At 40.3% G+C, this 27,694-nt stretch overlaps 1 protein-coding gene across 2 annotated transcripts in view; it reads right to left on the bottom strand.

Annotated features, from left to right (window-relative positions):
• The window catches only part of LOC129769120 (ecdysone-induced protein 78C), a 101,766-nt gene that overhangs the window by 60,590 nt on the left and 13,482 nt on the right, over positions 1–27,694 (bottom strand). The window contains exon 1 of one of the 2 annotated variants that reach the window (XM_055771165.1): positions 988–1,751. The exons of the other annotated variant lie outside the window; for it this stretch is intronic. Coding sequence (XP_055627140.1) covers positions 988–1,432 — 445 coding nt within the window. The 5' untranslated portion in view covers positions 1,433–1,751. Of the gene's footprint in view, positions 1–987; positions 1,752–27,694 lie in introns of those variants that run through there. 2 annotated transcript variants of the gene reach the window in all.

Here is a 27,694-nt window from a genome sequence, read left to right as displayed (position 1 = left end):
GTCTTCGTACCTTATTGCACAATGCAAAGAAAATCTAGCTAAGTGAAATAAAATCTAATGAGACTTTCAATTGAAAGCAACTAGCGTCTTTTTTCATGTGAAATGAAACACTTCGACAATGATAATGAATATAGCCCATCCGAGCAGTTTCAATCGTCAACGGTGTGCTTTCCAAATTCAAACAAAACGCCAGCAGAAAAGAATTAATTTCGTTCTTTTCTGCTGGCGTTTTGTTTGAATTTGGAAAGCACACGAAAGAATCGATGTTCTTGTACGCGTGAGCGATCAATCGAAAATAACTCTGACTGAAGTGAACGGTATAAGTAAAAAGGTCATTTCCATCTTTTAGTTCCGAAATCGTCAAGTCCTGCTTGCCACATAAAGCTATTCGTTTTTTTTTTAATTTTCATTATTTACCAAGTTGATAACAATTTTAGTGACGTGGTATCTAATCTAGTAATTCTTGACACAAAACTTCAAACGCGTTTTTCTCAGAATTCGTTTTTTCAAGTTGCTGTAAACGATATCTCAAGTTCTAGTGGACCGATTTATTTAAAATTTGATATGAATATTCTTCAATTATTCCTCGCATGACCCAGCCCACTCCACATGCTTGTAACTTTTTGGAACAAATAACAATAACTGTCTCATTTGTTCGGAGCTCGAAAAACCGTCCGAAAATCATACCTCTACACTAGGATACCCCCTTAATGACGGAACGGAACGGAAATGTTGTCAGCCCAGAGATGTTTCATTGATTGTAGTGAAAGCTTGTGTTATGGAGATTTACATTTTAACAAAAATCTACCCTGAAATATGTAAAATCCAACTAACAAAAAAACAAGTCACGGAAATAGAAAATGAATTGGAAAAAAAACCCAATTCAAGAAGAATCAAAAACATGAAAAATCAGAAACATGATACGAATATTTCACCCATAGTATTTTTTGTGACAAAGTCTTAGTTTATCATTTGTAAACAAATTACCTCTCGTGTTACCATTCCCCCTTTGGTGCGCACTGGGATGCTCGAAACTGCTAGAAGAAACTTTTGCCATCTCTGAGGAGGTAATCACCAAACAAGTGGCAGGATTCACAAGTGTCATCGGTGAGGGTGAATTCGACAGCATGATTGTACTGGAAATGGGATCCTGACCCACGGAAATCGCCAACGGTGGTGGTGGGGGAAGCAACCGCGGACATCCAGGACTCGGTGGTGTTTCTCGTGAACTTGATTCTACCGACTCATCGTGATCACTCATGCCACTCTGGGTGTTAGAATCCTCGGGGGTGTCAAAGAAGTGCAAGTTGAACTCAGATCCTGCGTCAAAGCTCATCTCCGCTATATCCTCGTCCAGTTTCACCAGGCTGGAATCCAGTCCATCGCCAGGAGAATCCAGCTGATAGACATCCATATTTGCTTCTTCTTTCATGTAAGTTATTTTATAGCTACTTGTCTAAGACTACGCACAACGAAACGGCGAACTATAACCAAAATTTATACGAACTATTTGCGGCACGAACATGGCACATGATTATATTGGAATTCCTCTTTTTTTTTGCGTTAGAATTCACATTCAAGCACAATGCACTTCTTCACATCCTCCGAGAATTGCATTTATGTTAGCCACCTAACCGACACGCACTCGAAGCGCGAACGCGCGAAACATCGCGAACCGTTCACATCCGACGACTGAACCAGAACCAGGTATCCATTCTAGCGAGAATCTTAACGCAGACTAAAAGGTGGAAAGCAAAATAAACATCGAACTTAATCCAGTCCATTTGCCCCGATCGGTTGGCGAACCTGGCAGAAATACCTGGGGAAGAGCAGACGAAGAAAGTCCCGCGCCTCTTCGTGCGCGGAGTACCAATCTCTGGACCCCCGATAGGTTAGCGAAAAACATATAGCCCTCCGGTGCGATGGATCTCGGAGGAGTGTGTGCGTCGTCGCGCTGCTTTCTGGCTCACCGAACCAGTTTTAGTTGTGTGGTGTTCTGTTCTGGTGAAGAGCGAGCGGTTTTGGGCTCACACGGGGGCTCCGGTGGCAGCGATGAAAAGTTCGGGAAAGACAAAACAATGACCCTACAGGGCTGAAGTTCCGCACGTTGTTTTTGATTTGTGATTTTGCCATTGCTTAATGGACGCAATTTTTGTTCAAAATAAAATAAACTCAATGAATCTAGGAAATGGAGTCCATGTTGATGTCTTAAGGGAGGACCCCTGTCTGGAAGGTCGAAAGAGAATTAATTTTCATGATTTTAGTGATTTTCGGATGTAAAGAATAAAGGGATGTGTTCGGGTAGTTTGGTTATTGTTTAAAATATATTCGAAGATGTATTTTCCATTTTTTGAGTGCACAAATAATGGTTATTACGCTGTTGACAGCTGAATGCGTAGATGATGTCTGAAAATTGGTACCTTGCTGGTGGTATCGGTTCTGAATATCAGAAAACGGCTATGTAACGCTTTAGATAATTTTTACATGTTGAAAAAAAATTCAATCAAATCGGTCGAGTAGATCCTGAGATATCGTTACCACCAGCTGAAAGAACATGGTTTCGGGGAAAACAAGTGACATTTTCATTCAGACTGTAACTCTTTTATATAGAATAAATATTCAATGCGAAAAGGTTAAATTTCACTTATATTGTTTTATTTAAAAAGTATGCTCATTTCACCTGAGAATCCATTATTGTCATTGTCACCTCCCAAACTCGGAAAACGAGACATAATGTCGTCAACGGAAATTGAGAAAAGAGATCTTTGCTTTGTAATTTCGTATAGGCCCGGAACAAAATGGACATCGTGAGGCCCTTCGTGTCCGTCGAACAGAGCCTATTCGGCATTTACAACATTCTCTTCTTTCTGAAAAACGGCGAGAGCGTCTAACGAAGTTCCGGCCGCCCGACTGTGCTGCATGACCGTAAAATGCAACAGAAGCAAAAAAAGAAGACCGAGAGCATAGTAACTTCATCGTTCCGCACATTGAACCGGTAGGTAGGATCAGCAAGACAAACGATGAAAACGTATCTGGTCAAAATGGACATTTTTATGCGGAAGCGGCAGTCGATTCCGGCCATGTTAAAGCAGCAAGCAATCACCCGGAATGAGCAGCTGAAGGTGCTCGGGAGAAACATTTTTCCAACGGAGCGCGACGTCATGGTCATAATGGACGACAAAACCTACTTAACGCTAGACGGCAACGACTGGCAAGACACCTTGTTTACATTCCCCACCAAGGGGGAAAGTGATGAGGTCAAATTTATCACCCACACCATGTTCCCCAAGAAGATGCTTCTAAGGTTGACGATCAGCTAGTAGGGAATGTCGAAGTCGTTGTTCTCGTCCTCCGATGCTTGCGGTGAGTTGGGAGATATACAGTACCAAATGTCTGCCGGAAGCTGCGGCCTTCATTGAGAAGTTCATTCTGTCAAACATATACCGGGAATTTAGGTTTTTAACACTCTTATACTTGCGTATTGGTCTGTCAGACCGAGAAATCAATAATTCGTTCATTTCTCAGAAAATATCAACACTACGACTTTGCGATTCTCTCTAGCTTCGTTATTCGTCATCGTTTAGCGTATCGCATGTGTTGATACAAAGGGGACGTGTGCCACTTTTTTAACACTTTCGGTCTGACACATCGATGCGAGTATAGGAGTAACTTTTTTCGACAAGTGCCTTTTTTCATATTCTAGAATATTATTGAAAGTAATGTATAGGGTGTGTCACATCAAATTGCATCACGGAAAAAACGCTGTAGAAATTCGCCCGGTAGACCGATCCTTTTGAAAATTTTAGACAGTAAAATAAAAACTATTAAACAACTTTTGGCATTTTCTTTTTATTCATACTTCGAGCCCAAGCCCGTATGCTCGCACCTTCCTCTTTACCCCGTCCATAAGGTTCTGTACAACGTCAGGTTGTAGTTTTTTTTTAACAGAAATCCATTTTCTCTTGAAGCCCGCCTCCGATTTGACAACTTTTGGGTTCTTCCGGAGGGCCTGCTTCATAATCGCCCAATATTTCTCTATTGGGCGAAGCTCCGGCGCGTTGGGCGGGTTCATTTCCTTTGGCACGAAGGTGACCCCGTTGGCTTCGTACCACTCCAACACGTCCTTTGAATAGTGGCACGAAGCGAGATCCGGCCAGAAGATGGACGGGCCCTCGTGCTGCTTCAATAGTGGTAGTAAGCGCTTCTGTAGGCACTCCTTAAGGTAAACCTGCCCGTTTACCGTGCCGGTCATCACGAAGGGGGCACTCCGCTTTCCGCAAGAGCAGATCGCATGCCACACCATGTACTTTTTGGCAAACTTGGATAGTTTCTGCTTGCGAATCTCCTCCGGAACGCTGAATTTGTCCTCTGCGGAGAAGAACAACAGGCCCGGCAGCTGACGAAAGTCCGCTTTGACGTAGGTTTCGTCGTCCATTACCAGGCAATGCGGCTTCGTCAGCATTTCGGTGTACAGCTTCCGGGCTCGCGTCTTCCCCACCATGTTTTGCCTTTCGTCGCGGTTAGGAGCCTTCTGAACCTTGTATGTACGCAGGCCCTCCCGCTGCTTGGTCCGCTGGACGAATGAACTTGACAAATTCAGCTTATTGGCGACATCCCGGACCGAACTTCTCGGATCACGTCTAAACTGCTTAACTACGCGCTTGTGATCTTTTTCACTGACGGAGCATCCATTTTTGCCGTTCTTCACCTTCCGGTCGATTGTTAGGTTCTCGAAGTATCGTTATAGTACTCTGCTGACCGTGGATTGGACGATTCCCAGCATCTTACCGATGTCCCGATGTGACAACTCCGGATTCTCGAAATGAGTGCGCAGGATTAATTCACGACGCTCTTTTTCGTTCGACGACATTTTTCCAAATTAACGAAAAATTGACAGTGAAGCATGGCCAACGTGATCTATACACTCTTATCTGATTATAAGCGAAAGCTGAAGATATAATTCCTAAAAATTAAATTTCTACAGCGTTTTTTCCTTTATAAATTAATGTTAGTAGCGTGGAATATTTATTGAATACTAGCTGACCCGGCAAACTTCGTCCCGCCAGAAATTTGTTTTTTGTTATCAATACCTTCGAACATTCACGTTTTCTTACTATGAGCAAGTTCATTCAAGTTGATTTCAAGTTCAGAACTGTTCGACCAAATCGGATCCGAGTAACTGCAGCTGCTTCTCGGTGACACGGATGAGCTCACGTCGTGTACTGCTTCCGATGGTGACGTCGCACTCGAACTCCCCATCGAGCGATAGTATGCTGCCAGATGCCGTCTTCGCCTTCAACGTTGCTGACGATAACGCAGGACTGCCAATGCTCCGCCAAATCTCCCTGCTAATGACGGTGATGTCTGAGGCGGTGTCGAGTTGTTGACGACTGGTTGCAGACGGAAAGGCCTACGGAGACATATCTGCGTCGTTGCTGCACACTGCACACATCGACGACCACCACCTTGGCGGACACTGGTTGCTTCCTGCGCCTCCTTCCAGTTTTTCGGAATTTGGCACTGGCACAGTACCCCACACGATGCCCGAACTGGCCACAACACTTGTGGTTCTTGTATTTGCAGTCCCGAACGTAGTGGAATCCACCGCAAAACCAACATGGCGAATTTGGTTTCCTCCCGGTGTCACTGGAAGGATGTTTCGGTGACTCACGGTCACGCTTTTCGTACCGCTTCCCACCAAATTTTCTTATCGCTTGTACTTGGTCGTACGTGGTCGGAGATTCGATCATGGCGCTGTCGTGCTTCAGGTTGTACAACCGCTGGCACTCCTCCGAAAGTTGCTCCAACGTCACGTCATTTCTCTCTTCTGTTTTCGTGAGGAGGCGGGTGCGAATCTCGACGTCGTTCTCCGATTTCAAACCACACACCTAGACCAAGCACTTGAATTGCTCCTCCGAGAGCTTACCCAGCTCAAACTCCACGCAAGCCTTGTTTACGCGGCAAGCGAATGCCAAATGGTCCTCTGCAGGATTTTTCGCTATCTGCAGGCATCGGTAGCGACGGCTGATTACCGATTCTCTAGCTCCGAACAGGCTCTTGAGCCTAGCCACGGTTTCCAAGAAACTAAAATTTTTCGGGAGTTTCGGTAAAATATAGCTTACATACCGTTCGTGCTTTGATGCACCCAGCTTTCACAAAAGAAGACGAACTTTTGCTTCTCCGTCCAATCTAGCAGCGTCCTTCTCGAAGAGATCGTCGTATCTCGAGTACCAAGCCGCAAACGTCACTTTGGAGTCGGTCTCGAACCGGAATTCCTTGATGTTGCCGGCTAAAGAGTCAAGAATCTGCTCCGGATTCGGTGGTACCTGCACGTTGATGGACGATGCGATTGTACGGAGAGAGCGCTCATGCTTCTCATCCCTTTGCTGCTGCTGTTGAATCAGCTGGGTCATCATCTCTCGGTGCTGCTGCTGCATCATTTGCAAAATTTGCACGAACACATCGCTACCGACTTGTGCCTGCGGTTGGTGGGGCAGGAAAGGTGCGTACTGCTGCTGCTGGGCGGCAGAGACGGGAATATATTGCTGCTGATAGTGGACCGCCGGCACGGGGATAATCGGCTGATTCTGTTGCCGTTGATTATTTATCACACCCGTGGGGTCAACACTATTCTGCCCGTCGTCGTTGCTCGCCATCGCACTTTCACTCCACTTTCTTTTCTTTATTCACGACATGACTAAACGATACGATTTTATGATGGTCGTTCAACAAGGACTCGATCCACAACAATAACAATGTAAAACAACAACAGGTGACAACCGCAATAAAAACACATGTATGCGCATCTCCAGCATCGCTCAGTGACAGACATGCTGTCATGTGCGAGCCCTGCGGTCTAAGCTGCGTCGGATGAACAACGTATCCGAAGCGCGGCAAAATAGAGTTGTCCACAACACTAACCATCGTAGAAACATTTATTGCACCCTAAAACCTCCACATGCTAAATTTGGTTTAATTTGCTTGATTAATTCGTGAGTAATGCAGACATTTGTGTATCATTTGTATGGCAGCCCCCCCTTAGAGAGGGGGTGGAGAGTCTAACCATCATAGAAACATTTATTGCACCCTAAATCCTCCATAAGCCTAATTTGGTTCCATTTCCTTGATTAGTTCTCGGGTTATGCAGAAATTTGTGTTTCATTTGTAAGGCAGCCCCCCCTTAGAGAGGGGAGTGGAGAGTCTATCTACCTTGGAACATTTATTGCACCCTAAAACCTCAATATGCCTTATTTGGTTCCATTTGCTTGATTAATTCTCGAGTAATGCAGAAATTTGTGTTCCATTTGTATGGTAGCCCCCCCTTAGAGAGGGGGGAGGGGTCCATTTTCATATATATAGATAATGCATAAGATCATTACCGGACTATTCTTATCAACGATGGTTTCAACGTTTTCGTTCTGGTGTAGAGGTCGTCGAAGATGCGCCACGCTCCGGAAGGCCTGTCGTCGAAAATTGCGACAAAATCGCTGAATTAGCCGAGAAAGACCGGCATAGTCGCAGCCGTAGCATCGGTCAAGAGCTGGAGATAAGTCATCAAACCGTTATTAACCATTTGAAGAAGCTTGGATTCACAAAGAATCTCAATGTATGGGTGCCACACACGTTGACGCAAAAAAACATCTTTGACCGTATCGACGCATGTGAATCGCAACAAAATCGACCCGTTTCTGAAGCGGATGGTGACTGGCGATGAAAAGTGGGTCACTTACGACAACGTGAAGCGCAAACGGTCGTGGTCGAAGCCCGCTGAAGCGGCTCAGACGGTGGCCAAGCCCTTATTAACGGCCAGGAAGGTTCTGCTGTGTGTTTGGTGGGATTGTCAAGGAATAATCTATTATGAGCTGCTTCCCTATGGCCAAACGCTCAATTCGGACCTGTACTGCCAACAACTGGACCGCTTGAAGGTAGCACTCATGAAGAAGAGGCCATCTTTGATAAACAGAGGCCGCATTGTCTTCCATCAGGACAACGCCAGGCCACACACTTCTTTGGTGACGCGCCAGAAGCTCCGGGAGCTCGGATGAGAGGTTCTTTTGCATCCGCCGTATAGTCCGGACCTTGCACCAAGTGACTACCACCTGTTTTTGTCCATGGCGAACGAGCTAGGTAGTCAGAAGTTAGACAAAAAAGTGGCCTGTGAAAATTGGCTATCCGAGTTTTTTGCCAATAAGGAAACGAGCTTCTATAACAGGGGTATTATGAAGTTGGCATCTCATTGGGAACAAGTCATCGAACAAAACGGCGCATATTTGACTTAAAACAGATGATTGTAACTAATTTTATGAACAAATGAAAATTAAAAAAAAATACCGCAGGACTTTTTTTGACAGCCTAATATAATTAAATTGAAGTCAATAAGCTAGTCTTCTTTGAAATAACATTACTCTTGCAATAAATAGAATTATTTTCGCATAGATCTAGTCTAGTCGCATAGAAGTATCGAACAATGACAAACATGATAATTTTAGGAAGGAGGAAAAATTATATTTAAAACTATCAGTTAACTTTGAAAAATTATAACTTAAAAAAAGGAACACATCTCTGATATTTCATGTGAAAAATCCTCAGCTTCCAACGAAATATATAAAAAATATAACGACCTTGGTTCCGAATCCGTGTAAACTATAAAACAAAACAGCATCAAAATTGCATAAAAAATTACGAAAACGAAAACCAATTTTTTTGCAAGTGTAGATTTTTTTCAAAAAAGATTACCTAATTGGCTTTAAGTTGATATGTCGGTCATCTGAATCGGCTTAGTGGTTCAAATATGAATTATATATGCTTATGGTTCAAACTAAATTTAAAAAAAGTAATTTTTGGAAAAAATGGGAAAACATAATCTTTCGGACCACCCTAAAATCGAAATGGTGACCCTAACAAAAAAAAAAAAAAGAAAAAATACGGAACTAATATTTTGCGATAAGGAACAAAACTACCAACTTTGATGAGAATCTGAGAACCACTATATTGATTTGGTATGGAATGGCTGTTATATTACAAGATCAATCACTGAATGCAGACTATAGTTTCTTACTTCTTTAATGGTTTCCGATTCCATTCTCTATTGACAAGAATATTATAGTATTAGTCAATCTCTACGTATGACTTCTAGAAAATCCAGAGTTGAAACGGAAGATGAAAGACTTTGGTACTTGCATGTTAACCCCACCGGAGCCGAAAAACAATAGAGATCAATTTTATTGTTCGCTCGGACACTCAGTTATTATTTGTATTGTTGTTGTCTTGTTGTTTGCCATGTTTTGTTATTTTAGTGCTACGAGAATGCGTATTTGGGTTTTGTGGTATTTACGTATGAAAGTCATCAAAGTGCAATTTTCATTATGATTTTTTTTGTAGTGAAATTTATTCTTTGAAGTAATGGAGATGAAGTACCCTATTAAGGAGCATGAGGAACGGAGGCGGCCCCAAGCTGTCAAGGTGACGCAATCCGCGGGCCGGAAGCGGCGACCTCTTGCAAGCAAACCTTAGTTGCACCAATTGACCGGTTAGTTTGAAACATATGATAAAATCCTTTAGTTTGGTCAGACTGGGCATTAGCGAGCGTCGGACGGCATCTATTTGCTTGGTGCATTACGTTTGTCCGGTTAATTTTTGCTTTGAAAATGCGTGACGCTCCAGTGGCGTTCATACGTAAATACCGCAAATATCAAATACGCTTTTTCGTAACACTAAAAAATTACAAAACATTACAAACAACATGACAACAACAAAACAAAAGATAACTGAGGGCCCGTGCGAAAAATAAAATTGCTATCTATTGAATCCCGGTGACGTTAATACGTAAAAAAGTATAGGGAAGCCGCGGGTAAGACGGACAGTGGGGGTATGATGGACAGGTGATTGATTTGTATAGTTGCATTATGAATTTCAAATTTCTGCTGATGGGATACCCTTCTACATGCTATTCTAGAATGTTTAAACCATCCTATGACAAGGAATACTGATCAAAAGTGAAATAGGGAAACAAAAACCGAAAATCAAACATTCCGCGTGTGGATGTAATTTTTGCGGCTTCGATATTGAGCATTTTGAGTGATTTAATTGCAATATTGAATTCGTTGACGATTATATTTCGTTTTGTGAGTTGACAGAGAAGCGGTATTAGGTATGTACGGAAAAGTAAATTCTTTCGTAAGTGGTAAATTTGAATTATTGAAATAATTGCACTGGTGGGGTCGAAATGGACACTGCATGATGGAAAGTGAAGGGAATAATATTGAACTCATTTTTATATCGCTTTCTCTTTTTGTTCTATTTCAGTTACTGGACACACAAACACTAAGAGAGAGCGAAATTATTCCTCTCGCGAGCGAAAAACTTCTACGCTTCGTATATTATTGACCTGTCCATATTCCCCCCACTACATGTCCATTATACCCGCATCGATAAAAATGTTCTACTTTTCGGCTTGATTTAATTTCAGTAAAAAACATGGAAAAACACATTTTTATAGAACATTTGGCCAATTTTTTCGATAACCAGTATATTGAACTGTAAGAAACTGCTTTTAAGTTTGGAAAACAAGATACAATTGAAGTTTTCCTTACCATGTCCGTCTTACCCTTTTTCTTCTTCAATGGCACTAACGTTCCTAGAGGAACTTCGCCGTCTCAACGTAGTATTACTTGCGTCATTTATATTAGTACTCAGTTGAGATTTCTATGCCAAATAACACGCCTTGAATGCATTCTGAGTGGCAAGCTCTAGAATACGCGTGATCACAGTGCAAGTCGGAGGAAATTTCTTTGACGAAAAATTCCCCCGACCAGAACGGGAATCGAACCCGAACACCCGGCATGTTAGTTATGACGCTAACCACTCGGCCACGGGGGTCCGTCTTACCCCCATCTCCCCTACATTCAACACAACAAAAAAGATAACCACATTCAAAAACATTCAATATAAATAACCCGCATGAAAATGAATTCAACTTCGACCAGAGGTACCGTCAAAAAAGATTTTCCAAACATAGGAAAGTGGATCTATTTTCGGATTGGTCGTTCCTTCGCTTCTATCTTTCTTCTTAAACCTCTAGATCAGGCGTTCTCAAACTATTTTGGGCGATAGACCCCTTTACCAGAATGAAGTGATACCGAAGACCCCCATGGCAAAATTTCTTTGAAAATCTCTAGTTTTTTTTCTTATTCATACATACTACTTATCAATTTAAAAACTTTGCGGTTGATGAAATGAGAGAACTTAACCTTATTTTCTTATTAAAATTCAACAAAAAAAATATATACATGAAATTCAGTAATTATAAAGTGTAACTAATAATTTTTAAATGCACATTACTTACAAATACTTAAATAGGTAATTAATTTTTGAAACTAACTAACTTTAAAAGTATAGATAAAAATATGTTCCGGAAAAACGTAATCCTACATCAAAAACTATGGATGGGTTATACCTAAAATACAACCGCAAGTTGACGTAGGACTACCTATGGCTTAGTAGACATTTGAGTGTATTGATTAAATTATTGATTAAACCCGTGATTAAATGAAACCATTTCCGAATTCAGATGCGAACAAATCCCAATTTAGGTCAATTCATATATTGTGAAAAGATTACTTTCTTTGTTGCAAGCCTTGAAGCCATACCGCATTTGAAGTCTGCACATATTCCCAAGTGTAAAATGCAATGCCGATTTCTCCAGATTACCTGGTTTTGAAGTCTGTGTTGGGGAACTCTTTCCGGTCTGCAGAAACGCATGCGAGTACGAAAGTACACGCATCTTGCATCTATTTCGCAATGCCGATTTCTCCAAGCCCATTGAAATCTGTGTTGGGGAAACTCATCAAGTAGCCGCACCTTGCATCAAATTAATGTGGCGAATGAACAGTTTTGTATAGAAAATTTGCATAAGGCACCAATCAACGTAAAAAACGGAAACCAAGGAAACCTAACATTCATAATTTTCGGTGACAAGTATCCTGAACGCTACGCTTTTTTAAATTATTTTTAATCACTTCATTTAAGTTCACTTTCACTGTGTAATCACGTTGTAATCTCTTGAATTAAATTAGTCGATGAGTGTCTTATCATTCAGGGTGGAAACTCAAGCAAGAAAACTAGTAAAACCAGGAATTTTCATTTAAAACCAGAAAAAATCAGAAGGAATAATGTTTTCAATTGTTATTTGAATGTAGTGCTCTTGTATGTTTTATATACAATGATTTTCAATCAGAGAATCAACGGAGTTTTCGTCGACACTTGAGTCCCGTCTACAGTCAGAGTCTCTAGTCGGAGCAAGATTGATTTTTCATCTTCCAACAAACACTACCATAAAGAATTACACCATTTCTTTCGATTAATTTATAATTCAGGCTGTTGAAAAACGTGAGTATTAAGAAATCAATTACCAAAAATAATAAAAATAATAAAAATGAAAATAGGTGCTGCCAAAGAAGATTCAACGAACAACGAAAAACAATGAAACTCTAGTGCTCTAATGCTAAGCTCTTCCCGCATATATTTCCGGACAGTGGAATGGTACCAAATTGCATACGATATTGTGCCATATTTTTTGAATGGCATCCTTCGTTTACTAGAAAATTGCAAGGATATCGTTATCGGATTCAACGAAACGTTAAATAAAATTTCACAAAAGCAACAGATGGATGTTAGCGTCCGTTACTGGAATGTAACGAAGGGAACAGTGGAATCCAAGTACATTGGCTCAGCTTTTCTAAGCTCAAAGCGTGCACTGGACTTGTTCGACGGATTGAAGAAATATTTTGAAGCTAGTTTGAAGTGGGTCAACTCGTAATTGACGGTCCCCATGTTAACAGGAGAGTAGTGAAGCAGTTGAATGAAAAAATTCGTGAAATCCGAAGCAACCAAAACTAAGAGCTCACGAATATAGGTAGCTGCAGTTTGCAGGTTTTGACAATTCATTCAAAGAAGGAATGAAAAAAACTGTTTGGAAAATTGATGAATTCCTCCAGTGCTTGTATAGCCTGTTTGAGAACGTTCCGTAAAGATGTGCGGAGTATTCTTGAACTATTGGATCGGCTGAAGTTTTGCGGAGTAAAATGGATCGAAAACCAACCGTTGGTATAAATTGCCCTTGACATGCTGCACAAACAAACTTACGTTCCTAAGTACAAAGATACACATCCAGATTTCCGTAGGAGCTTTGCTGCTGTTTTCACAGCCAGTACCTTAGGAGTAGTTGCAGTGGCTTTCGAGGATAAATTGCTGAGGGCTTTTCTTAACATCAGCTGCTGCAGTTCAACCATTTATGAAGAGCTTTCAGAGTGACGAGCTTATAGCATCTTTTCTATTCGAACTGACGAACCCTTTCAAACCAGTAATGATTAAATTGATCAAGCTAGCACTTTTGAGAGGGAATCTGAAGTCCCTTATAAACGTCGATCTTTCCGATGATTTGTTTGTGATAAGCAGCGACTGAAATTGATTTAGGATTCGCTGTAAAAGTTGCAATCAACGGTGTTGTGGAAATAATCAAGTTTATGAGATAAATATCTTGATTTTTGACAGAACTGTAAAGAGTACTATATTTAATTTCTCCGAAAAAAAAAGAAACGATCACCTTTGTCGTATCCACGACAAAGACACGACACGATATATTTCTTGTATCCAGCGTTTATTGTTTGCAAAACAGCGTATGAATTTCGCTCTTGAACATTTCGTCCAGCAAAATAGAATCAGTGGTACCGTGGCGAACAAAACTAATCAGGAATTCCTCGAGTTTTGTGATACTTTTGGTTCGTGCGATATGCTAAAAAACTATCGTCGAAAAGAAGAACGTTTGGTCCTTTTGTGGGTGAAGAAACTCGTAGGCGCAACGGGAAAATAATATACAAACTTGTCTGACTTTGTCAATGAGATCCTCATTCTGTCGCATGGCAATGCTACATTGGAGCGAGGTCCTTCATGAACAAGGTATGTTTGGTGGTGAACCAAAATGATCCGAATTTGGTAGCTCAGCGCATTGTTCACAATGAATTCATCTTATTTTGCAAACAACTTGCAATCTAAGTGCAAGCTTGTTATGTTTGTTTGGACATGAATGTGATCATGGCTTCATTCGTTTTACTTAAATATTAGTCATTATTGTAACAAATTGCTTCACGTAATACAACTTATACAACATCGTGAAATTTTCAAATGAGAACGAGTATTAATTAATAGGGGTCGATTTTTAGACTTCGTCGACCCCCAAAATCAATTTTCGTTTGTGTCGACCCCTTGGAAACCGAGATCGACCCCAAGGGGTCGACCACTTTGAGAAACCCTGCTCTAGATAGTATGATCAGCAGCAATGAACTTGGCATTGGACATCGAGCATCTATATTCGCAAGTATTGTTGCGAGTGTGTTCACCAAGGTACTCGAAGTCACAAGAAAGAGAGCCATTTTTCTTCATCACCACTCCGGAGAAGATACTCACTGCTCCTGCGATGATCTGCAAAACTCTTCTTCTCTGTGAGTGCCCATCATTCTGTGATGAACTTCGGAATGTCTGCGGCTCTAGTGTGGCATCAAGATGAGACGCGTGCCGTGGTCAGATGTGCTTCGGACTCACTATACTTTCTGCTTTGTTTGGGCCGTCACTACAATCTGCATTTCTGGAGAAAACCCGTTAAAGATTTCATGGGGCGAAGCATGGTAATAGCCGAAGAGTTCGTTCCCTGTTGAATAGAATATTAACTCAATGAGGCCAGGCTCGTGTGGCTACGCGTGTGGACCAGCGCTCGCGCCCCAGCGATGAGACAGAGTCTCATGTGTCAGCGCGTGTGAACTAGCTCACGATAGCTCCAATATTAGAGATGGGCTGCTGCCGTGCATAACCCAGGTAGACTAGGCAGTATGACTAATTTAGGTTTCAAGCGGAGTATTTTGTTATTATAATCATCTTAGCAGCTAATGGTCGTGACCGCACAGAATGGACTTTGAACCCGTCACGTCGGGTTTAGGATGCTAACACTTCCGACAAAGAAATGTTTGACATTACACTCACGTTACTTTCACAATCTATGCTATTACACTAATAATCTAGCAATTAAGAACATTATCATAATTTCGAATATACACTCAAATCTCGATTAAGCGATGAAGAAACGTGTGAAGTGGTAAAATAATTGGATCATTACCAGATCCAATTAGCATGAAAATATTATAAAATGATTCTTTTAAAGAACCATAAACAGTAAACCTACACCGCTGATGAAAGATGCTCCAGCAGCACACACACACACACACCCAGTATCAATAAATACAAAATTCTTCCCATCTCATCTATGTAATCCGCAGCATCAATTACGCTGTCCACTGGGGAGAGTTGTACGCGCGGAACAGAAGAGACACTGAGACATGAACAAAAACATGGGAGTAGAGCAAACACGCAGCATAAGGAGAATAGCACCCCCATTTGCTGCTGCTGCTGCTGCTCGTTACTTTACTGTCAAACGGGCGCGCGAATTGCGGTACTGAAAATGCTCTCTCTCTCGACATTAGAAGCTGTGGAAGAAGGAGAACACAACTAGACAGAACTGAGAATCTAAGAAGAATAAGTGAGGAGAAAAGGTTTAAAAAACGAGCCAGCTTTTGCACATTTGTACTTGGCCGGAGGTCAGTGACCATGCTGATGATGATTTTTGATTCGTCTGGTAAGCACTTCTGCTGGAGGAAACTAGGTCCACACAGTGGAGAAATTAACGTGTCAGCGATGAAGATGCGGGCTACGTTTAGGATCAACGGTAAAACAGTCTTCCTGTTTACACTCCACAAGACACTTGAATCAAAATTTGACCATGATTTAAAAATCCAATAGAATATAGAAGGGTGTATTTACTCCTGGAGTAATGAATCAGCGCCTGCCATCAACACACGCGTACATCAAATAAAACGTTCTCACGATAGTAATCTTAGCTTAGTCCTGATGGCGATGCACAGTCGTTAATATCTGGTTTGTCATAAAAATAACAAATACCCTTCTCTCCTCTGGAATATCAATTCATATGCTGCATTTGCAGATCATAAATTCAAGTGTTATAAAACAAGCGTTTGGTTTTTAATAACCAGAAAACAAACAGTACGAATGAAAAAAATATGAAAATTATTATTTAGAGATAAACATCAATCCTTGCTATTTATTTTTTCAAGATAATTTCATGTAAATGTTGGTCACGTGAAATTTGAGTTACTTTTTCGAGCGTATTGGCTGGTATGCGGATGTCTTCGGTATCACCCCCCACAATCAACCCTTGTTATTCAATCTTTTTTCGTTTTTTATGGAAAATCAAAGCACCTGGCCGGGTACGGGAGTAAAAAGTGCCCCCAAACCAAATCACCAGCTGTATGGAAAATATCGTATAGGGTACTAAATAAAACATGTTGGCAGTAGTACCATATATTTTAGTCCTTATATGGTTCATCGTAGGATCTATGGTGAAAAATGCACATTTTCGTTTTTTTCCACGCCATTTTCAATAGCTTTGAGACAAAAATATTCAAAAATACTGAAAGTACATCTTACTAAGGTGTATCGATAAATACCTTCAAACTATTTTTTCATCAAAAAATGTAATAATAAAAAAAAATAAATATGCGGTACAAAAAAAAATTATATATTTTCTGGCATTTCGAAATTTTGAAAAAATGTAACCCACTTCTGCACTAATTTTTATTTAAATGCGTTCGCATGTGTCTTTTTTTCTACATGTGGTGCAATTTTTTTCCTAAACCAATGTAAAGATAATCTCATATATTTAAGATATGAGAAAAAAAAAATCTATGTACAGCGCAGTGCTCTAAATATACCGACAAAATTTGGACAAATAAAAAAACAAAATTTAAATAAATATCGGAGCAGTACTGGGTTTCTAAATTAAAAATGCCCAAAGGCCAAAAAAATATTTTCTGCGCAATCTTCTTAAAACTTCAGGAAAAAAATTACGTTACATGTGGAAAAAACAACACATACGAATGCATTTAAATAAAAATTGAGCTTGAGTTTGAGCTTGGGTAGACTGTACAATTCGAAGTTGCTCTCCGTGATTGACCTGAACCAACCAAATTGCACAAAGAACACACAGAATGACGCTTGGGACTAGCAAATCATTCTCGTTGTGCAATTTTCGGTGATTCGAGCTTTAAATGGTCAATAACGACGCTGGGCACGTCCTTACAGTCACCAGCGAAAGGGAAGGAATGTTAGTATGATAATCACCGCCCGAAGGCCAGAAGGGTCGCCTCAATAGCGTGGTTCCCTAGCGATTATCGTGGGAGGGATAGTTGTTAGTGGGAGAGGTACGAATCAGGATTCACCGAGGTAAGTGATGTGATTATGTAAACGCGGATCATCGCAAACACTCGTAGAAAAGAAATTTCGAAAATCTTATATGTCACAACACGTAGCAGAGATTTTCTTTAAGTATCCTGAGAAGGAAAACCTGCAAAATTAGTTGGACTGACTATATATTCGATTATTTGTCGCACATACTTTTTTAAACTTTAGTCAGCAGGAAACCTGAGAAGGAAACCAAGATAACTTCTTTAAAACCAATCGATCCTTCAACCTCTCACCCCCTCGGCCTGCACAAAATCGCAATCCTCGAGCAAACAAAATAGCCTAACACGCTCAAGTCAGGTTCATACGCGGTCAGCCACTCGGCCGCGAATAGAGGTATGCAGTCCAGCTCATCATGATGAACAGCTCAGATTAGCTCTGCTCATCTAAAAGAGCTTTTCTTTAGAAACAGCTCTTCAGCTCAGTTGTCAGTGTCGACGTCTGGTGGTGACTTTCAATTTGGGTCCCAAACTCGATAGTGTAATCTTTATCAGATTAGAAGACACGAAGCCAGTTTTAAAATGTTAAAATTTATATGAATTTTTTCACGCCATGTTATTAAATTACTTAAAACACGTATTCCTGACTCTTATTTAACCCTTTCCCGTACAACATCGAGTCTCACTCGTGGGTACTTGAATAATATAGGGCGCTAGAACGCTCAGCAGGCTAGTGAAATCACTTGATGTGTGACGTATTAAATAATACGGGAAGGGGTTAACCATTTGTCTATACATTTCCGACATTTTTACTGAGATTTTTCATTATAATATAAAATTGTCTTCAAAAAGAAATATCTTATGAGATTTTTTCACCGCCTACAAACAAAGTGTTTTTAATTGAAATAGAATATTAATTTAATGCACAGATGTTAATTTTCATTCATAATTTTAATTTTAAAAACGTGTTCATTCTACCTGAAGATCAATTATTATTTTTGGCGCTGGTAAACATTGACATTGACAAACTCATTGAAAAGACAAGGAACAAATGAAACTGAACTGATGTCATAACACGGAGAGCGAGAGGCGGTCTTCTTCTTCAATGGCACTAACGTTCCTAGAGGAACTTCGCCGTCTCAACGTAGTATTACTTGCGTCATTTTTATTAGTACTTAGTTGAGATTTCTATGCCAAGTAACACGCCTTGAATGCATTCTGAGTGGCAAGCTCTAGAATACGCGTGATCACAGTGCAAGTCGGAGGAAATTTCTTTGACGAAAAATTCCCCCGACCAGAACGGGAATCGAACCCGAACACCCGGCATGTTAGTTGTGACGCTAACCACTCGGCCAAGGGAGCGAGAGGCGGTCAGTTCATTTGAATCTTACAGCTCACACACTCTCTGCAACTTCTCAGCTCTTTTCTCTCCTGCATTATTATCGAAGTGAGCTGAAGAGCTGTTTGATTTTTTCTGCGAGCTCTTCCGTGTCAACTCACTTCAAAGAGTCGATTCTTCGGAACAGCTCATGAGCGGATGGTACATCTCTAGCCGCGAACAAACGCCAAGCGATCCGAAGAATTACGAACGCACCCACACCACAAAACCCTACTCGCAACCGAGCAACTTCGTAGTTTTTGTTATGAAACGGGCGAGCAGCCCCATACATACAAATCAAACGTAAACCTCATGACATGGGCACGCACGCTCGAATCAGGCGAGTCCGAACGAAGCGAGGGGAAGCAATGCAACCACTCCAATATTATCCCATGCAACCGTCCACTCTCCACGACCGCACACGACCCATACGGTCACACTTTCGCACACAGCCGCGTCTATCTTCACTGCAGCCTAACATTGACTGACACTTTCTCACTCACAACCAGGGCTTGGAAATATTGAGCTTGTTAAGTAACATTGAAAATATATTTTTATCAGTGTAACGCGTTTATTTTGCTTGTCGATGCTGCTGTCATTCATTCGACGGCAAACAAATTTACAACTGTGTTCATTCATGTTCATTCTGTGCCCTCTGAGCTTTCCTTAAAGCTCGAGTCATAAGAATTCATTCACATTTATTCATTGCCATTGAATTGTCAGGAATGTTGTGACTGTTCATTTTCTATATCCCGATATGTGTGTGATTTTCTCATTGAGTCAGTGCCTTGCTTATTCAGTTGTTTCTGAAGTTACTCCGAAAGGACAACGCAAATTGGTGGCGCAAGCGGAAATGCCAACAAAAGAGCAAGATCTGCATGCACACTCGCAGCTAAGGATTGCTTAGGCTTGGACGGCGAGGGGACATTCTGCAGAATCAATCCGAGCAGCGAATGCAAACTTCGTCAGTCAAAGCTGAATGTTGGCAATTTCATCCGCTAATCCTATAGCATAGTTTGATCCGTTTGCAAAAGGAAGCTCGAAATATTCCCATTGCGGTCGTGTCTTGGATACCACCATTTTTTGTTCGTGTGTTCAGAATTAAAAAAAAAAATTAAATGTTTGAAATTTGAGTCAAGAAGGTTTTTTTTTACATCGGAATTCTTCTTTTGAAGGATTTCTGACAAGTGGAATTGGAATTGCATATTCACTATGTAAAATGAAAGCAATTTAACTGAGACGGAAACCTTGCATGCTTGAACAATTTAATTACTTGTCACTATTATGAGAATTCTGTACTTTCTTATCTTCCTCAACGAATTTCTCCGTTTCGTCAGTGTCCGAGAACGATGCTGATAGTGAATGAACTGGTATGTTAATGTCAATGAATGACAAAACTAGGGATATTTTCTTTTGCTCACATTCCGTGAACGCAGAACAGAACGAAAAACAGAATGAACAAAACTGGATGTGTCAACTGTGAGTGGCTTGCTGTGATTGTGAGGTTTGGCGTTGGTTCATTTTCGGTATCCCAAATGCAATGGTATAATGATCGAATGTGGCCGGAAAGATTGCTGAAAAGATTGATGTGATACAGATATCAGCTGAAAAGATTGATGTGATACAGATATTTCCAAGCACTGCTCACAACACCAAAAGACTCTCTGTAAGTGAAGTGCATTTCGGTCAGCTTTCGGATCGGCTATCGAAATCGTGATTCATAAATATTATTTATTCTATTGTAGCAAAAGATATTTAAAATAAAAAACTTAGTTGGAATGTTGATTCTCTCGACATTGTTGAGCCATCGTCCTGCTGGCAGAATAAGTTTGACTCCTTCCTCGATGCAATACCGCCACTAAGTAATATACATAGGAAGACATTTGAATACAAACTAGAGTAGTACTGAATCTCAGAATCATTTTAATTTTTATTAATTTTATTTCAAATTTAATTTATTTGAAAATATTGATCGATACACCTTAGCAGATGTACTTTCAGTATTTTAGTCTCAGAGCTATTGAGAATGGCGTGAAAAAAACGAAAAGGTGCATTTTTCACCATAGATCCTATGGTGTACCATATAAGGACTCAAATATATGGTACTACTGCCAAAATGTTCTATTTAGTACCCTATACAATATTTCCCATATAGCTGGTGATTTGGTTTGGGGGCACTTTTTACTCCTTTACCCAGCCAGACCCTTTGGGGATATATAAAAAAATAATTCTGCGCAACACTGAAAAAAATCACACATATCTAGAAAAGCCGTAAGAACACGTTTAAATATGAATTAGAGTAATACTAAATCTCTAAATCCCAAAAAAAATCAAATCTTCAATATTTTTTAGTACTTCAATTTTTGATAATTTTTCTTGATACACCGTAGCAAGATGCACATTCAGTATTTTTTTCAAATTTTTATCTCGAAGCTTTTGAGGATGGCATGAAATAAACGAAAAAGTACGATTTTCACTATAGATCAAATGAACCGCCAAAATTTCTGATTTAATATCCTATACAATATTTGCCATGCAGCTGGTGATTTGGTTTGGGGGCACTTTTTACTCCTTTACCCGGCCAGGTCCTTTACCAAACCACACAAAAAAGGCCTGTTTCTGCCAGTTCCTAAAATGACGATTTCAGTTCTCTGCAATTCTCACACAAAACTTTAATGGACGTGATCGGTCCATCGTAGTTCGCAAAAATTGGTTTCACAGCACTCGATCGAGTTTGCGAAAACCGTTTCACGGTCATACCTGTATGGCTCAGAAACACATTCCGATGCGATGTTGCGATGGGTTGAAACTGCGAAAAAGGAGTACACCCAGGTTTTTTTTACGCGGGGGATACGTACCTCGTAAAAAAAACCGCGTTAATTGGAAAATCCGCGTAAAAAAAACCGCGTTAATTCGAAAATCCGCGTAAAAAAACCGCGTTAATTGAAAAATCCGGGTAAAAAACCATGTCACTTAATGATAGATATCAAATAAGACTATCCTTACGTAGAACAGAAGTAAAAAGTCGATTGTTACTCGCTTCCGAAAACGCGTTGTTTTTTCCTGCAATTTCGTTGGTTACTGGTAGCTATAGTTCGGTTTTCCTCACGAATGAGGACATCTGCTGTTGCTAGAAGATTCCTTTGTGATGTGTACACTCTACCGCCGAGGCACGTGCAGTACCACTGTAGGGTCGTCCAGAGCTGAGTAGATAGGGAAATCCATTGACGAATCGCTGCCCGTAAAAACCCCGCCCCGTTGTACAGCCCGCTGAGCTACCCGTTACCTAACACCTAAAATCCACGTAAGAATCGTGATAAGGTGCAGCACTAATTTCTTTTATAAGCGCTAAACTCCGTTACAAGCACTATATACCGTAATATGCTCTGAGGAAACATAAGAGAAAAATGTGAGCTGAGAGGGAGATGTGATATTGCACTGGCCTTTTACCGCGTAAAAAAAACCGCGTTAATTGGAAAATCCACGTAAAAAAACCTTTGCGATCTATTGAGAAATGCTCGAGTTATAAGCGTTCCAAATCTTGCATTTTTTTCTACTTGTTCAGTGCCTAGATTTCCATTTCACCCCCTATATCTTCCGGTTAGACGTAGTCCTACGTCAAAAAGACGGGTGGGTAATGTCGGGGACATAACCGGAGTGACGTAGGACTATACAAAGGGGACAGCTTCTGTTAAATATATATTTTAAATATATTGTTTTATTTTCTTCTCCTACGTGAATACCTACCTATCTACCTGAAATATGGATTAGTTTACTGTTTACTCTTTATGAATATGTTGATGGTTCTGAAAAGAACCTTTGGTGTTGTGTTTTTGTTATCACTCGATATTCCCATCTTGTTCGGTTAAACCTTCATGTTTAGCTATTGCGTTTGCCACTCGCCACAGCTTTCACAGTTGGAAAATTTCTTCCCATCCAGCTTGTGACATGTTGTTCAGTAAATTACATTTAATGCGACGTGCCGGAGAAACACTTTGCCACTTACTGAAACTAATTGTTGTCTTGATGAGCGCCGAACCGAAGCTGCTCTGTTCTTGATGCGGGTTTTCTGATTGTTGTGAGCAGCTTTGCAAGCCAACTCGAGCACTCCGACGGCCGAAACTCTATAATCGCTGTTAGGTATACTGGTGCTCCGGCACCAATCCGTTCGGCCTAGTTACCCTTGCGGAGCTATCAGTGAATGCGACCAACAGGAAACTGGAGACCTGCACGGTTCGAGTGAGACTTTGCCTTCCCCTTAACTTGTCCTTAACTTGACGATGCCGATGCCGTACAACCACACGGGTTTACGGTTTGAAAGAAAATAAGATATTTTTTTGGGGTCCGCGTGTTTTATACTCTAGCGGTACACACTCACAGGATAGAGACAAATCGGCAGACTCAGCCAGAGGGGCGAGTCCAACGAGACGAACGAATGAGCGTTAAAAGGGAGCGATGGCAAAAAAATACATTCATTACGATTTGTTCGCTCGTTGGATTCACATGCAGTCTAAAAAGGGTCCTTTTCAGGATCACAAAATTATCTTCAATCTAAAGAGTTTATTGTTTTGTTATCACTCGATATTCCCATCTTGTTCGGCTAAACCTTCCTGTTTAGCGATTTGTTGCCACTCGCCACAGCTTTCACAGTTGGAAAATTTCTTCCCATCCAGCTTTGTGACATGTTGTACAGTAAATTACATTCAATGCGACGTGCCGAAGCGCCACTCAGTGTCGCATTGGAGGCGATTTTAACCTGTAATTGAACATTTGCGATGACAGTGGTACAGTGTCGACTTTCAATGTGGGGTCATAATTTGGATCTCTATGTTTACAAAAATGTCCAACTAAATAAGTCGCATTACATGTCCGTCCAATTAGCTAAATGTCGAACTAATTGTAAATTACTGTACTTTCAATCTGGAAACAATTTAAGAATTGGTGAAAATTGAATAATCAGGAAAGTCCCCAACTATCAATAAGCTCAGAACAACTGCTAAATTCACATACTCATCAGATCCTGGCAAACAAATGATGAAAAAATCAATTTGTGTTTTATTATTATTTTGGATAATGTTTTAGAAAGCATTGAACTGTATTTCCTAAACTCTTTTTTGGAAGGTTTAATGGCCCTGAAAAGCGCCTTGTTTTATGGAATGGTTCCAATTTAGAAAACTTAGTACTCGTGGTTTTGAAAAAAACCATTTCGAACGCCCTCGATGCCGCCTTGTTCTGGATTTGCCACCAAAGCAGTTTGTATAAAGAACAAACTTTTTTCTTCTGCTACCTGATGCCGTTTTGCGATTGCGTTTGCCACACGCCACTCGCTGCAACTGCCTGTTGTCTTGATGTCCACCGAACCGAATGTGTTCTGTTCCGAATGCGGGTTTTCTTATCGTCGCGAGCAGCTTTGCCAGCTAACTCGATCACTTCGGCGGCCGAAACTATATCACGCCGGCTAGGTGGACTGGTGCATTGGTACTAACGCGCTCGGCTTAGCTACCCTTGCGGGGAACTCCAGATCAACACGGTTCGAGCGGGATTTTGCCTTTCCCTTCACTTTTCCTCCTTTACCATGTCCAGACATGGCTGCTTGGGTTGGTTTGTTGATGTGTTGTGATGCGAACCGATGTGGTGTACGGTTTGAATGAGAATGATCGTTACGGCAGCGGAGCGGGGATTTTTAAGCTGACTGGCTGGCTCGAGAATTACGCATGTGTGAGACTGCGACCAATGTTTCTTTCATTTTTTTCTTTTTCCTTTCCAATCGTGCTTCATTCTATTTCGCTGCTGCTCTGGTTGCCCGTTTTGTTCGGTACGATTTGAGGAGCACAAAATGGACCAATCAAAAATGGGAAAATGTTGCATTTTGACAGTGCTTGATATTTCACAATTATTCAATTATTTATCTCAAGAAAAATGAAATGTTATTCGTTATGATAGATGCGTAGATACATTTCCTATCAATTGATGCAAAAACCTTTGCGATCTATTGAGAAATGCTCGAGTTATAAGCGTTCCAAATCTTGCATTTTTTTCTACTTGTTCAGTGCCTAGATTTCCATTTCACCCCCTATATCTTCCGGTTAGACGTAGTCCTACGTCAAAAAAACCGCGTTAATTGAAAAATCCGCGTAAAAAACCGCATTAATTGGGAAATCCGCGTAAAAAAACCGCGTTAATTGGAAAATCTGCGTAAAAAAAACCTCGTAAAAAAACCGCGCAAAAAAAACCGCGTAAAAAAACCTGGGTGTAATCTACTTCAACAGCTTCAATATCACACACTGTGGATTCTCAGCAAAAGCATGCTATCCACGTTAGCTGAAGAAGTGATGAATACGACTTTTTTGTTTGCGTTCCCGACAAAAACTGAACTCCTCCATTTCATCCTGACATGTTTTGAGCGTTGTTGAAGGTTCTAAGCCGCATTCCATGAAATTTAAACCGTCCATCTCCAGTTGATGAAGGATGGTAGAACTCAAATCCACAGCCATTTTCCAACCCAAAAATGTGCCACCCATTGTGTAACATACACTGCGCTTCATAACTATAGAACCACTCCATTTTCCTGAGTTTTCAGAGATATGTAAGAAGTTTGTTGAATTGAAGTATATAGTGTAGGATATAATAACTATCTTCATTTATAAGACTGGCCATTTGAGCTTTATTGTTGTGTTCAGACGCGAAACATTCAAAAAACTAAAATTCCAGTGTTTCATAACTATATAACCAGATGGAAAAAAAACTCACTCTTTTACAAAATTAACGTCAATCTCACATGAATTATAATAAGTTTCTAATTCGTAGAACACCTTTAGTTTTCAATCAGTTCAAATAAGCCATTCGGGGTGGTTTCAACCAAGCTGCGACATGTTGTAGTGTGTATTTCGTTCTACGCAGAGGATACTGCTCGTTGAGGCTCTTCAAATCACTCATACTGCTTGTAAACTGCATTTACTTTTCATAGCATCAATCCTCGTAAATTCTTGACAGGATTTTGATTTGGTAAACAACCTGACCAGTCCAGAATCTGAAGCGCCTATTCGATAGGCCAGGCCATGACCTTCCGGATTTTACAAATTGATGCCAAATTACCCAATTATACCATTGTATATGATGCTAAAACAACAGTAAATGATTCTGAGGTACTTCGTTGCACTTCTGACTGTTCATTCTTGTTGATGGTAAGCTATCTAAACCAGGCACTTTCGAGAAAATTCTCCCCAAGACATAAAAATCCTATTTTCGAAGCTGCGGGCCAAAAACTAATGTGCAAGCCAATCTCAAGGGTTTCACTTTTTCAGGAGAACTTCTCTGATAAAAAACCAACTTCAATAGAATTCCTTCATACTGGAAAGACTTGTAATGTAATGTTTCAACTCCTAATTTTGCATGCGGCAGTTTGACGGTTTGAAAAAAATATTTTCAAAACGGCATGGTTCAGATAGCTTTTCATTAACACGAACGCACAGTCAGAAGTGCAATGAAGTACTTCAGAATCATTTGCTTTTGTATTTGCACCAAAAACACCGTGATAATTGGGTAATTTGGCATCAATTCTTTAAATCCGGAAGGTCATGACAGAGTTTAATGAGTAGGGGCTTCAGATTCTGGACTGATCAGCTTGTTTACCAAATCAAGATCCTATCATGAACTTATGAGGAGTGATCGTACGAATAGTAAATGCAGTTTACAGTATGGGTGATTTGAAGAGCTTGAACGAGATACATACTGCAACATGGCGCAGCTTGGTCGAAACCACCCCGAATGGGTTATTTGAACTGAATGAGAACTAAAGATGTCATACGAATTAGAAACTTATTGTAATTCATGTGAAATTAACGTTAATTTTGTAAAGGAGTAAGAGTTTTTCCATCTGGTTCTATAGTTATGAAACACTGGAATTTTAGTTTTTTGAATGTTTCGCGCCTGGACACAACAATAAAGTTCAAATGACCAGTCTATTATATAAAGACAGTTATTATATCCTACACTATATACTTCAGTTCAAACGACCTCTTACATATCTCTGGAAACTCAGAAAAATGGAGTTGTGCTATAGTTGTGAAACGCATTGTATGAGGAGTGCTATCGTTTACATAACATGATTTGTATCTCTGGAGAAATATATGATTCTGAACGACCCAGTTGTGCCTAGATTGTAGTTCTGCTAGCTCTAGGAAAATTAACTTATATGACGAAGATTTATCGTCTTTGTGTCCTTATAAGGTTTAGCTTAGCCAAGATCACTGTTTTATCGCAGTATCGATGCAACAAATTTTAAACTTCCTTTGATTCTTTCTCCTGCTGATCGATCATATGTTGGTCGATGTTAGAATCAAGTTCAAGATTTGTCGGCATCGTCGCGGTCGGGCAAAGGCACTTTTAGGTAGCGTTTATTTCCACCAGTTATCGAAGCCTGTTACAAATTTCGAAGTTGTTTTCGTTACATAAACAGTGAACAGCCTGCAGCAAAACCGAAATATTTTTTGACTTTACATACATCATCCAAGTACGTGGATTCTGTCACCATCAGGATTTACAAGAAAACAAATAACAATCCCTCGTTGAATTGAGCAAATTTCAACAAGTTGGCATGCTTGAAATTCTTCACTAAATAATACCGTCAATCACTGTAATTACCCCTCGAAATTTTGGAGATCTTTTTGTCGAAAAATATAATATACGAATCAGGTCGCGGATGTCACCCCTCTTATGATGCTTCGGACCACCGGTTAACATTGAAAAATCATAACTCAAAAATTAATAAAGACTCTCTGATTTTTGGATATGTTATGCAAAAAAACCTCAGCTTTCAAGAAAAAATATAAAAAATATAGCGCCCTCTAGCACAAAGCCATGTAAATAGTAAAAAACAAATACAATCAATAATTACAAAAAATGTTTCGCTTGTATAATATTTTTCCGAGAAACACTAGTAAATTGGCTTCAATTTTATATATTGATCACCTGAATCAGTTAAGTAGTTCAGAAGCTATGAATTTAAAAAAAA

This window comes from Toxorhynchites rutilus, chromosome 2 (genome assembly GCF_029784135.1).
Source record: "Toxorhynchites rutilus septentrionalis strain SRP chromosome 2, ASM2978413v1, whole genome shotgun sequence".
Taxonomy (NCBI): Eukaryota; Metazoa; Arthropoda; class Insecta; order Diptera; family Culicidae; genus Toxorhynchites; species Toxorhynchites rutilus.
Note: the sequence above shows the minus strand (reverse complement) of the source record. Positions and strands in the feature narration are given on the sequence as shown.